The sequence below is a fragment of the Pezoporus wallicus genome, unplaced genomic scaffold (genome assembly GCF_028554395.1).
Source record: "Pezoporus wallicus isolate ANWC-B61680 ecotype Strahan unplaced genomic scaffold, APGP_CSIRO_Pwel_v1 contig_8042, whole genome shotgun sequence".
NCBI lineage: Eukaryota > Metazoa > Chordata > Aves > Psittaciformes > Psittacidae > Pezoporus > Pezoporus wallicus.
In genome coordinates this window covers 4,402,497-4,416,425 of record NW_026639380.1, presented here as the reverse complement: position 1 = coordinate 4,416,425, position 13,929 = coordinate 4,402,497, and the positions used below count along the sequence as shown (strand labels likewise).

At 38.7% G+C, this 13,929-nt stretch overlaps 1 protein-coding gene across 2 annotated transcripts in view; it reads left to right on the top strand.

Annotated features, from left to right (window-relative positions):
- Positions 1-13,929, top strand: part of SMYD3 (SET and MYND domain containing 3) — a 395,661-nt gene that overhangs the window by 36,481 nt on the left and 345,251 nt on the right. For both annotated transcript variants that reach the window (XM_057414468.1, XM_057414467.1), the window contains exons 2-3: positions 6,548-6,611; positions 13,626-13,733. In XM_057414468.1, the coding sequence (XP_057270451.1) occupies positions 6,548-6,611; positions 13,626-13,733 (172 nt within the window). The remainder of the gene's footprint in view (positions 1-6,547; positions 6,612-13,625; positions 13,734-13,929) is intronic.

Here is a 13,929-nt window from a genome sequence, read left to right as displayed (position 1 = left end):
GGGAAAAGTGAAAGATGGGATGCTTTATTATACTTGGCTTCATTGGATTGTAACCACATGTTCTAGAAATGAATGTTTAGAAATACTGCATGTAGCGGTTTTACATGTTTCTAATTAGCAGAGATGACCTTTTCCTGTTGTGAAATATAACTTTAGTCTTCCTTAGTATTTGGCTTTCTTCTTTGATTAAAATCCCAAGGTGGAATGAATATACTGTGTGACCAAAATTAATCTGTTTAAGCCTGAAATTGCTAGAGGCATGTTGGCATACCCACTGCGGGCAAACACTGGAGATGGCCTTGATTTGAGGGAAAGTGTGTCAAAGAAGCTTTGCAGGGCAAGTAGCTGTAGGAGAAAATTTGTAGTAGTTACCTTGTGCTTTGGGAGCCAACTTTTGCTGTGTTTCTGCTTCAGTGCTCTCAGTGGCAGATAGCTAGGAGTTTTGCTGGGAGGATAATTACAGTACTTTTACACAACTGCTGGTTTTGGTTGTGGTGGCATTTGTTTTATTCATTGTGCATGTTGATTGTGTGTGTGCATATATATGCATTTTGTATATGTACATATATATGCATGCATAAATGTAAAAGGTGTTTTATTCTAAAGCTAGTCTGTCTTCTAGAGCAAAAAGTACTGTTTTGGGAGATGCTCAGTGCTGCTTCTGGACAACATTTTCAGTTAAAGGGCCTTGTACTACTGAAATTACTTCTGAAGTCTTCTTGGTTTTCAGTAGGGAGATTTTCTTGTATTTCCTTGCATAGGTTAGGGTCAGAAATAACTATTGTACAAAGAAGTACAATTCAAACAATTCAAAGATTAAATTTCTTGCCTGTTTGAGAGCCATATTTTGGGTGTTTTTTCTTGATTTTATTGGAAACCACTGCATCTAAAGCTTTTGATGAGTTGTCAGCTTATTAGAAAGATGTATAATTCTGTTCTTGGCTGTATCAGAATAAATACTGCATATCTAGTGGGTTTAGTTTCAGAAAATTGATGTTGGGTTGTTTTTTTTAGTTGGTTTAACTGAAGGAGAACTATGTCTTTGTGGCTCTAGATAACTCTTCAGTTTCAGTGAAGAATCTTGCACCATATGTGAGTGATGGAAATTTTTTGAAACCCAGTCTTTTTCCTAAGTACTGCAAAGAATTTAGCAATGCTACCATCACTGCATGAACACAAAGACAAGCGTCTACATGGGAGTAAATGAAAATCTCCCCCTTGTATGTCTTTTTATTTTTTTTCCAGCCTTGATTTTGGCTCATGTGAGCTCCAGTAGAAGAAAAAACCTAAAAATCCAACATAAATTGTCAGAAAATGTTTTTCACAATTTTCAGACCAGGTATTCTTCAGATTCTCAGTAAGGTTTTTTTTCTGCATCTTTATTTTTCTTCTGTTTCAGGGTGTTAAATATGTGGTTGGGTGTTACAAGAACTACAGAGACCAGCAGCAAATGTGGTCATTCATTAATGGCTAGCTGCAGTTAATGTCTTTTAACTTTCAAAAATTTGTCATTTTTGCTACCTCTCAGAAAGCTACTTCTCCCCAGTGCTGCTGTTAGATTAAAAAAGATGAATCCATATACTTAATACAATGAAGTGTGCAAGTGTAGAATATGGGAGATTTTGGCCTCACTTTTAGTGGTATAGATGTCAAAGGCTTCTTACGTGTTGTAGTCTTGTTTATCCAGACCTAGGGGGTCCCAGTGGAATGCGAGAGCAGTGTGCAGAATAACCTCAGGGCAGAAAAACCTGGCAGCTTTTTTCAGAGGACATGGGTCATGGGGTGCATGGAGGATGGTTTCTTCTCTGCCACCTGATCCACAATTGCAGAATGGGTCCAGGGCCCTGGCAGGAGAAAAGAGGGGGAAGCCCTGAGCCTACCATTCTGCCCCAGGTCAGCATCCAGGGCACCAGAGGCATGGCTCGCTGAGTGCGGAGGCTTGTTGCTTTAGAAGGGGTTTGGGATGTTGCATAGGCATACACCCTAGGGTTGTTGCTGCCTGACCCCAGCACCCTTCATCCTTGTCTCTCAAGCTGTGCTGTGGCTTTTGGTATGCTGGAGATGCCCCTGCACCCACAGTGCCTGGTGCTCATGTGGGTCAGCATCAGGGTAACAGCTGAGACCAGCTGTGTTACTAGACCGCATTATTCTGCTGGGAGAGATGTGAGGAAAGAAAGTTGTAATTGCATTTAATGGATGCTCTCAAATCTACCAAATGCGAAATGGCTGTTATTCACATCTTTATTAATAGAATCAGAAGCATATTATTAAACCAATGAATGACATGTTTGCTTATTGTAGGTATTGATTGCTTTCAGTTTGTGACAGGTCTGAAATGTACACACTTGAGAAAATCTGAGCAGACTTTATGCACTTGACATGTTCACCTGAATTGCAAAGGTCTAAGAATTTGTTCAGGAAATTAGTTCAACATGACATGCGTGTGAAAGAGACACTCTTCTGTTACATGCACTATAGGGCTGGGTTATTAACTGAAAATATCAACAACAAAAATGCGGTTGGGGATTTATGTGAGATTGCCCTTTTCCCCTGCAAGCTGTGGCAGAAGCAGAAGTGTGAATAAACTGCATAGAAAGGAGTGTTGAGCACAGTCTGGTAATCAAATGTTCTAATCTTGTGAGTAAGGCGGAAGGTCAAGTGCCTGCAATCAGCAGAGAAGTGTAGATGCATTTCCATTATAAATTAAGTAACCTAATTGTATTGGTTGGATTTTGTTGTGTTTTTTCAAATTACATTAGGCCCTTTCAGGGTAAACAGAAGTATTTTGTGTTTTTAAACGGGTGTGTGTTTTTTATGTTGTCAGGGTGCAGGTGTGGCTCTGATAGGACCTGGCAGTCCAGGCAAACCCTTACCAACCTCTTCACTCTGTGATTCAGACTTCGCATGTTCTCAGGATTTTAGCCAAGTGTTTTCAGGCTGTTTCCTGTGCTTGTCATACTTGGGAGCAGCTTCCCGTAGACTTTTTTGCCTCACTGCTCATCATCAGTGCCTCCATACGGCACTCTGGTCTCCTCATACCTTTAAGAAAAAGGAATTTAAACAAAACCAACAGAAAAAAAAGCTGTCTTGCTGAGAGGGTGTGTGCGCTACTTCCAGTTGAGCTGTCTTACTAGTTTTTTTCCCTAACTCATAGGTTTTCCTTTGAATTCCATCTATAGCAAGCCCTTGGGACATCCTCCACCCATCTGTATGTTCATTTTTTTCCTTCTCGGTACACTTTGAGAGAGCTTAATCTATGAATGGTGTTTATAGGCAGTAATGATGAGAAGAAGTAGTATGTAGATGAGGCTAAGATCCTCACTTGTGCTTGCTCTTTCAGAAGAGATTTGGCTTGTTTGGAAAATCTTGTTGAAGCTGTATTGGAAAATTAATAATTTATTTTCAATTGCTGCATCTTTCTTTCCTTTTCTATTGCAGCTTTTTTTCCAGAGATTTAAGTATTATTGAATGCATTAGGTGAAATTCTGTGCATTTTCTCACTCATGAAATTAGTCATGAGTTAAGCAAGATGCAGTAGATAACTTGTGAGTAAGTTAATATCATGTCCAGATGATGTTTGCAGGTAATGAGAAATGCATAGGAGTATTTGACAGTGACCTTAAAATTGTTTCAATAAAATCTATAACATTAATAAAATATTGCGAAGCAGAGGAATAATCTCACTTCTTAAAATGTTCTAAAATACATGAATTCTGTATATATTAATAGATGAATCTTAAATTCTTTATATTCAGGTGAAGTGTTTTAGATCATGCTGTTTTATATTTAAAATGTCATGTAGCAAGATTCATAGATGCTGTAAATCTAAAGGGATTTTTTAGCCTGAGAGGGAGGAGAGGATTAGAAGAAACAGTAAGAATTTAATCAGTAGCTATACTTCACTCTTCAGCTCTGTAATAAGCATTCTACAGCTGCTTGTCATTCAAAGAAACCTCAAAAGATGAATGGGTAGTTAATTCATTATACACTGCCAGCCAGGAGTCACCTTATTCAAGCAGTCTGACTGGTAGTGTCAGTTTGGCAAAAATCCAGGTTTTGTGTGATGGTTCTTAGATTTTTGTGTGTGTGTATACATTTGTTGCTGCAGCATCATTAACCCTTAGGGACAAAGGAGGCAAAAGAAATAATCCTGCAATTTATTGAGACTTTGGTACGTGCCGGAGGAGTGCTGCTTTGTGGCAACAGGTCTGCTAATTGTTTTACAAAGGGAAGAATGAATAATCTGGATGACACCACTGATTTCAGTAAATCCTAGCATCTCTTTGAAAAATACTAAAAGGTAGACAGGGCCAAGGTATGCTAGCAGTATATTAAGATTATCAGATCTAGCCTTCTGATGGAAGAGTGTGAAATCTGTAGGAGAGACTTCTCTAATAGCTATGGGCATTCATTCATTTAAATTCTGGCTCTAGGAAGTTATAATTACTCTGCTTTGGGAATTTGTGTTTTACCTGTTGCTGTTGAAACCTTTTGGTACTTTAATGTGAATGTGAATAAAGTTGGAAGGGCTCCGTTATCAAAGTCATAACTCACTACTGTGTTTTGATAAATGGCATTTGGATCAAAAAAGGTCTGCTTTCAAAATGGTTTTGCTCAGTCATTCTGCAGTAGGTTGAACAATTCAAGTGAGTGTTGTTGCTCAACCTTGGAAATGAAGCAGCTCTCCTCAGCTGAAGATTTCACACTTGTTTCCAACTCTGACTCATCCTCGAGCATTGCACCTTAAAATAAAAACCCTGTTGTGCATGTACAAGATTTTAGATTCTGCTTATAGGAATCCAACAGTTGCTAGTTTCTCCAGTCTCTAGGGCTGGCTTTGCAAGTAAAAAGTGAAAGAAGGGACAAGCAAAACGTGCTCATATCCGAAATATTTCTAATTTATTTTTCTCCTGGTAGTTAGTAGGAATGTCAAAAAAATATTGTGCAACAAACCAGAGATTCTTATGGGGTAGAAATGAAAAGATTGTTACTTGCTTGTAATTATCTGTAAATAGTGCTTCTCTTTAATCTTTGACCAATGCAGCTATCGAAACTCCCTGAATGCTTATAAGAATCCCAAGATGGTGCATAAGCAGTTATTTTTAAAAAATCTAATTTTAATAATTACTAACAGTTATTTTACTAATTAAAACCTATTTTTTAATTTTAATAATTCATATATTGAAGCAGTACTTTGATATATCAGCAAAATAACTTTCCCACTTGTGAGACTTTTGGGAAAGGAGAGTTTGGTTTGTAGTAGAGGATGCTTCATAGTATTTCTGGTGTTCTGCCCCTACTTCTGGTAGTTTTGGTGTCACGGCTGAAATCAGTTGGATAAATTCATCATCCAGAATTTGTAGATTGAAATTTGTGGGCTGTGTTTTTTAGATCTGGCCTCTGGAGAATGTTCTACCATTCTGAAGTCACTCATAGACATTAAAATTTGGGGGCAACTGAGTGGCATAAGTGAAAGAAAAAAGAGAGGTCATATCATAAAGCAGTTTTGCTGAGACTCGGTGTTTGCAGCCTCTACATTACCGATCACAGAGGAGGAGTTTTCTTTTGGTGCCAGCAGAGATGGAGAACTACACTGTGTTTTAGTTGTGTCAGTTGGGAGTGTGAGTGGAAAGAGCACACCTACTACCGATGTGCAGACACCAGGAATCTTGCAGAGAAAGGTCCTTCATCTGATCACTTAAACTTGCAGTTTCAGTTCCAAATGGGCTGTGTTAGACACGTATTTATCTCCCAATGAAATTTGTGTATTTGAGATGTAAGATTTTTTGTGCGTGCGCTTTCCGTTTAATATTTTCTTGGTGTCTAAAAATTTACAGAACTTCAGTGCTGTTTTCTTCGCTAGTCTAGTATAACTGTAAGTTACGACAACATCAGAAAATGGTACTAGAGTCAGGAAGCACTTTTAACCTTTAGATTGTGATGTATAGCTCTGGTAGTTGTCCTTCTGGCTTTCACTGGATTTTTATTCCTTCTCCTTCCTCCCCTTCCCCCCAGTGAATTTTTATTTTGGTGTCACTTCCCACCAATCAGAAGTATTTTCTTAGAAGAGAAATTTCTGCTGATGTGTTCAGCATTAGACTCTGTTATGAAGTTAGATCTTCCTGTCACAACTGGAGGTCCACGGCAAGGTCTTGCTTAAAGTGCTGCTTGCTTAAGACAAGACTCAAGGTAGATAACAGATTAACTGGCTGTATTGCACAGCTCTAATTATAATGCTGTCTACAAAATCAAACTCCTCAGGGTTATAACTATGTGAAACAAACAAAAAAAAGCACGTTTGACACGTTGACTGTTGATCTAACTGGCCCCAGAATTGCTGAATCAGATGAGTAAAGGATTGTGAATCTATCTTTGAACATAACCATGCACACTTTCTTCTTGTGTAACAGCATTGTAGACTGCTCTTGTTTTTCAGGTATTTTTTTTTTCCCTTGGAATATTTGAAAATTGCTAGCTCTGAAAAAGGGAAAATTATGAAGGTATATTTGTGTTTGTAACCAATTTTCTTTTTTTTTTTTCTAAACAGGAATGAACATCTGCACAGATGCTCTCAGTGCAAGGTTGCTAAATACTGCGGTAAATCTTGTCAGGTAAGATGAAAAATAACAGCTTTAAAGGGCTGAGAAAAATAGGCATTTGAATATTTTATTTACAAGGTCTCCATGCATTGTCATTTTGTAGTTACGGACAGAGTGTACAAATATGCTGCCTTGGTTTATTTGAGTATTTTATTACTTTTGGCTGTGCATGGTTAGAAGGGGAGGAATAATACTTCAGCTTTGTCATCTGTGGACTGAAGGCTCTAAGTCAATTTTGCAGTAAAAATAATAAATTTATATTTCAGGCATTGCTTTTGTCATGGCAAAGTATATATTCCATTCTTTTAAGGGAAAAAAGTGTCAAGAATGTGCAGAGAAGAGAAGCCTTGGGCAAAACTGCATGGCTGAGGAGGTTTTCAAAAAGATGGAATCAGACCTTACACAGTGGTGTATGGCAGAAGGACAACAGGCTTAAGAAGAAAGAAAAGAGCTTTGCATGGGATATAAGGAAAAGTTATTTCACCCTGAGGACAGCTAAGAGCTGGAACAGGCTGGACACAGTGTTGTGTGATCTGCATGCTTTGAGGGTTTCAAGACCCTACTTGAGTAAAGCTCTTAAGTTGGGTCTGACCTCAGAGCTGACCCTGCTTTGCAACTAGAGATCTCTGTAGATCACTTCCAACCTGAGTTACCCGATTCTATTCTACGAATCAGTTTTTAAAGCTAAAGGTGTTCAGACCTAAAATTTTAGCTTTTATATTTGGCTTGTATTGTCACTTAAACATGTATGCAGATGTATGCAGGACTTGGTACTGTGGGGATATGCAAGGCTAAATGACTGTTTAAGGTCTAACACAGCAGAGAATCAGGCACCTGAGATTTGAAACATGAGGGCCATGTTACAGACCCTTGAATTTTTCAGTTATTCCACTTATCTTTGCATTGTGATTTCTGTGTGGGTTTCTCTATGTTTGTTTGATTTTCTTCATCTAAATAGAGAAAAAGGAAGAAAATCAACTAATGGTCAAAACAGACTAGCAGTGATACTGTATTAAATGTATACGAATGTAGCTTTTTAAGTTAAGTCCTTGACATTCAAATGATCTTTTCGCATATCATGTGCTTCCATAAACAATTATGCTTTATTATAATCTGCAGCATTCTCAACATGCCAGAAAGCTGTCCTTTTGGGGATTAAAACATATGGACAGCCAAGAAAGGAAGATACGTCATTTTGAGTCATTGTATGGCAAATCTGTGCAATGTACATTAGGTGCTTATTGTAGCATCAATAATAATGCCATAGATAGATTTATTAGGGGAGGTCAGAAGGAAAATACAACTGTGAAGAATATAAAGGTTCAGAGTATTTGCATGGTAAGTTTAAAACAAATATCTGCCAGGAAAGTCATTGCTAAAGCTTCTATTGGCAAGTTTCTAACGTGGGATGAGACTGTTTTGGCACTGAGCTGCACAAGCAAATCTGCAAAGGGTAATACAATACAATACCTTCATTGCAACTACACCAACTTAGGTGTAGTTGCAGTGAAGGTAGGTGTCGTGGTTTAAGCCCAGCCGGCAACACAGAACCACGCAGCCGCTTGCTCACTCACCCCTGCCCCGCCCCTTCCTCCCCCAGCTCCCTGAGGGATGGGGAGGAGAATCAAAAGAATGTGACTCCCACGGGTTGAGATAAGAGCAGCCCAGTAACTAAGGTATAACACAAATCACTACTGCTACCACCAATAACGATAATGATAAGGGAAATAACAAGGGAAGAGAATACAACCGCTCACCACTTGCCGACCGATACCCAGCCTGACCCGAGCAGTGATCTAACCCTTTCGGGTAACTGCCCCCAGTTTATATAGTGGGCATGACGTGCTGTGGTATGGAATACCTCTTTGGCTAGTTTGAGTCAGGTGTCCTGTCTCTGCCTCCTCCCAGCTTCCCCTCCTCCCTGGCAGAGCATGAGACTCAGAAAGTCCTTGGTCAGAATAAACATTACTGAGCAAAACCTAAAAACATCGGTGTTATCAGCATTGTTCCCAGGGTGAAAGTCAAAACCACTGCACTGCACTGCTGAACCCAGGGCAGTAGAAAATGGGGCTTCGTCCTTGGGGAAAACAAATATGTGAAAGTGCTTCAAGGATTCACACTGGATACCCAAGATGGCTTCAGGCTACCTACTTTGTGCTTCCAGCCCTAGGGTTCATACGCTTGAAGTCATCCACAGTTGTAGGCATTGATTTCAGTGAGACAGGCTACTGCTTTTAAATGTTACTGAACTTGAAATGCTGTGTATTTACTCTTAAATAACACCTTGAAATGTTTGTAACAATAAATTAATATTGAATTAATATTATGTAATACCCTGTGATATTAGGTAGCAGTTGAGGATAATAAAAAATTTTTAATTCTCTAGTTGAAACAGTGAATTTATTGTGATTGATGACAGGGCAGATGGTTCAGATAAAACTGAGACCAGTCAGATCTGTTTGCTTTTAAGGACTGTCCTCTAATCCTTTTTTTGGCTAGATAAACTACTGTGCAGCTCTGGTTTTATAGCAGCTGTGAGCAAAGCTCTCCTGGGCCAGCCAAAGGTTCTGTGCTCTATTCCATCTCTGTAGCTTTAGTGTAATTATCATGTGCACTTCTAATTGAAGTAGTTGCTGAACAAAGTAAACAGCATGCTACTGAATGAAATTGTGGTTTGAACATTTAAAAAAGTGAGTATTGGTAGAACAGGACTGTTTTTGGTTTATAAATGCAGATAACTTTTTGAAATGCTAATAGTGCCGTTGCATTTACAATTTACACATAGTTGCAGAACAATTTCGTGTTTTTGATGTGTGTTAAATGAATCGTACAACTCAAACCACTTATCTTGGCTTAAAAACTGTGAGTTTTCTGGAGTTTTATGGTCAGTACATTTTTTTCAGTTGGATCTCATTGACTTTTGCCCCTCTGACACTCCTCTGTTGTAGCCCCTTTTGTGCTTGTTGATGCCTTGTTTCTTGGAGCTGCCTTCTAGCAGTGTTATGTTGGCTGGATGTCCCTGCAAACATAGAGTTACCACATCTGCTGCTCTTCATAATCTCTGCTGTGATCTGCCCTGGCAATGTTTATTAATTTGGTGCATCCCATAGATCGGGGACCAGTGATGTAGACAGTAATCCCTGAAAAATGAGAGAGTAATTTTAGACAGAATTCAGAGAATGTGCCATTATTAAACATTGAAATTCATTTAAAAAAACCCAACAACACAACCAAGCAAAAAGACATTCAATAAAAATTTGAACCTTCCTTTGGAAATGGAAATTGTCTTTTTAACAAATCAAAACTTTCCAATGAAAAAAATATCCCACTTCGAAACTTTTTAAGGAGTTCTAGCCTTTAACTGCTTTTTGTTGGCATGTTAGTCTGCAGGAAGCATTCGTTTTTTTGATCCTGTGTAGGATACAAGGGAAACCTTTGTTTCACAAACATTGGTTTAATATCTGTCATAGGGCTAGGGACCATTAGGAGACAGGGGTAGTAAATGTCTGTGCAAAAAAGGATGCACACTGTCAAAACAGCTCAGCTAAAAGTATGCAAGACCTTGCATGTAGATGTGAGGGATCTTTGCCTGTGCCCTGAACCAGCAGGGTATGATCCTGGGCCTGAGTTGTCCAGTGAAACCCAGTGATGTGCTGTTGTTTATGTGGTGCTGGTTTGGGGGGGCATACTCTGAGTCTGCCACCAGTAGCCATCTGTATGCTGTACTATATTCTAAGCCATGTGGGTGCTGACCCTTTTCACATGGGTAAAACCTGAGGATTTGCACGTGGGATACATTGAGCTTGAATGAGAGACAACGATTTGGGAGGAGAAAAAAGGACGGATATTCTTTGAGTTACTAAGCATAGTGAAGCCCAGAGGATGAGGGCTGGGTACTGCCCTGCACTTGTTTTCATGTCTTTCTTTGTCTCCTCCTTGTAGTGTTCATTTCTGATGGAGGAAAAAAACTCTGTCTGTAGCCAAATTAGAATACCTTCTCTGGTGGGGAGGGAGAAGGGTTATACCAGGTGTCTACACCTCTGTGCTGTAGTATTTGTACTCATGCTGTGGATATAGGGTATAAAAACCTTGACTGGAAGCCAGGGTACGCAGTTAAGAAAACCTCTCATTGAGAACTGTGGGACTAATATAAGCCCACCACTAAGTATTGTTAGATTCCTACTTTAAAAGTAGGTTTCTCCAGGGTCACAATTCTTAATGGTTTCATATTGTCTTGTAATTTATATCCTTGTTGTATTGGTAGTGAGATGAAATATTGCTGAATTTCATTACCCTTAATGCATTTGGAGGTTTCCCCTCTTTCCTCAGCCAGCTGGGACAAAGTGAATGGCAGTCCCCATTCCAGCGCTCCTTCTGCAGACTAATTCCTTTTTGGCATTGGTTTCAGTAAAGTGTTCTTTTGCAGAAGGCGTGTGTTTGAACTGTACTTCTCATGTGGGAATGCATCTCAAAGAAATGTGGCATATGATGCTATGTAGTACTGCATATTCCATCTCATTATGGCTTTACTGGCTGGGAAAGCTATTAATCATTTTGATGTCATCTCTAGCATTTTTAAAATACTGTGCGACATTTAAGTAGGGAAAAAATCTGACAGATTAAGGCTTACTCCAAAGAACAATTTTTGTTTAAGTGGGATAAAAATGCCATTATAATTATATTACACAGAATGATGCCTGGACATTTACAAGCATGACCTTGTTTCTTCTAGACAAGAATAATTCTATTCAGCACTAAATACTTAACTTTTATTTGTCAGGCTGCATGTGACACTAACTGTATTTGGATTAATGCCTTCTTGGTGTCATTTTTTCCCTTGTGGAGTTACAGGTAAAGAAAATGAAATCACAAATCTCCTGTGTATCTGAAAGAAATAAAAGGTCCAATTTATTTATTATGTCTAAGTCAAGGGTGTGGGGGGTGGGGGTGGTGAAGGGGAAACCTGAATGAAATAGAAAAAATACTGCTGGTGCTGAAACCTAGTTACCTGAAACAATTCCCCCACTTTAATGCAGCTTAAGAAAAAATTGTATGATCGCCTCTGTAATCTTTATAGCTAGCGTGTCATAGTCTACAGGTGTGATGTGCACTTGCCTGTATCACTGTCATTCCCTGTTTTTTATTGCTGAACATGTAATTTCTTTATATTAGACAGTTTATCATTTTGTGTGTGTCAGTTACCTAACAGAAGCTGTTTTTCTGATTTTGTTTATTTTTTCTCACTGCATATCTCTGAGAAAATGTCACCTTCAGAAGCCCTTGGTTATTCTGAGTTCTTGTCATTGTAGCAATTTGCTGTTGTGCCATTTTTTTTTCAATTTGCTTTATAAGTGTTTGAAACATCTGGGTGGCTTCAGACATGCACTGTGAATATGAAAATAAAATGTGTAAATATGTACTATGTTGATAAGATGGGCTTGGAGTTTTTGTAAATTGTGACCAGAATTTTCAGCTTGTAACTGTTTTTACAAGTTTACAACTGTTTTTAAACAAAAAAATCCAGTGATCAGAAATTGGCTGTCTCTTCTAACATGTTGGAAGCTGAAGACTCATTCTTGTTTCTCTTCCACACTGATTTGGGGGAGACAAGAAAGAGGAAAAAATAAAACCAGCATATTTCAATACCGAGCAGCTTTCCCTCACTTTGTTATCCTGTCTCTTCTCTGATATGGAAGTGTTAGTCTTTGCCTGCTACTGAATAGAAGTGGCTCATGAAAAAAAAATTTCAGGTTCAGGTGGTACGAGCACCTAAGGTATTTTTGGTTCCATCTTCTGTTTTGGCAAATTTTGGTTACATTCCCGGTCTGAACTGTGAAGGTATCATGCCCAGTCCTCCCAGCCATGGGCATTGATGCCTCCTCATCAGTTCAGGGAGCTTTGGGGACAGTTTTTGCACTGTGGAAAAGTTGACCATTGCTTTGGAGCAGCTGCATTTGGGTGAAGTGGATAGCTTCTGAAGGCCTCTGTGGCATTCAGAGCATTGTATATGTTGGTGGAATTAAGATAGTAGAGGAAATTTTAGCATCCTTTGTAGTTCTCTCCAATGTTGTGAAGTATGCAGCTCCATCTCTTCTTGCCACAGGGAAATGAGAATCAGAATGCATTTATTTATCTAATAAAAAGTTCAGCTAGTTGGAACGGTGATATCAGTTTGAACTTAGCTGATGGTGCTATTTATAACATGTTGCAGAAAATTAAAGAAAATTATTTGTATAGCAGACACATGGGACAAAAAAAGAAGGTTTCTAGGCTGCTGTGTAGTTTTCATTCTGTCTTTACCTGTTCCTTTTGTGTCTTAAAGGCATCAGATAGAATGTTTGGAAAAAAAATGATATGAACTGGCAAAGGAAAAATATGGCAGGAAACTGGATTGGGAATCTGACATACTTTTTTTTTTTGTGTTTATTTTATGCTTTCTTAAAGGTAAAATTAAACTCTGGGGTACCAGGCTGGTGATACTGTTGTGTCCTGAACCTGCACTGCTGTAGCTCCATAGTAGTTTAGTGTCCATAGTATCAGTTACACAATTAATTATGTTACAGGAGGGAATGGTGCAATGCGTTGGTTTGAGTGGATAACCCAGCCTGTGTCTTTCCACATCACTCATGTTATAGCTGCAATCTTAGACTACGCTGGTAAAGCTGCTGTTTCTTTGGCAGTTGACATTCAAGGTTGCCTTTGTTGGGGGCTGCCAGGGTCACTGGACATCAGTACCTGAGGAGGGTCCCCCTTTCTGATTCTTTGAACCTGATTTGTGGCTGTGGGGCTGTTCCTCCCAGCCTGCCTCAATGGCTGTGGATGTGTTGTGGTTCTGGATTCCCAGGTCCAGCCCCTTGCAAGGCTTAGCATATTTGTTTGCGTGTGTGTATATATATATATATATAAATATAACTATATATATTAAAAATATATGTGTGTATATATATATATATAAAATAGGATACATGCTATGTAAAATAATATGCATTTTTTTCTTTCTATTCCTTTTTAAAAAAATCTTAATAGAAAGAAGCTTGGCTGGACCACAAGCAGGAATGCAGGTGTCTTAAGAGTGCTGAGCCTAATTTTCCTCCAGACTCTGTCAGACTTGCTGGAAGGATCGTTTTTAAACTAGTAAGTGACATTCTTTTAGGTTTATTCAGTGTAGCAGATTCAGATAAATACTTTTTTCACTCTACATTTTTAATGTAATTAGGAGCTAGAAAGCTGAAGTTACTGCGATTGCTGAACAAAATTGGACTGCATATTGCATTATAAGATTACGGATTAATTTGCAGAAATACTGAAAAGATCAAGAAATATTAAAATG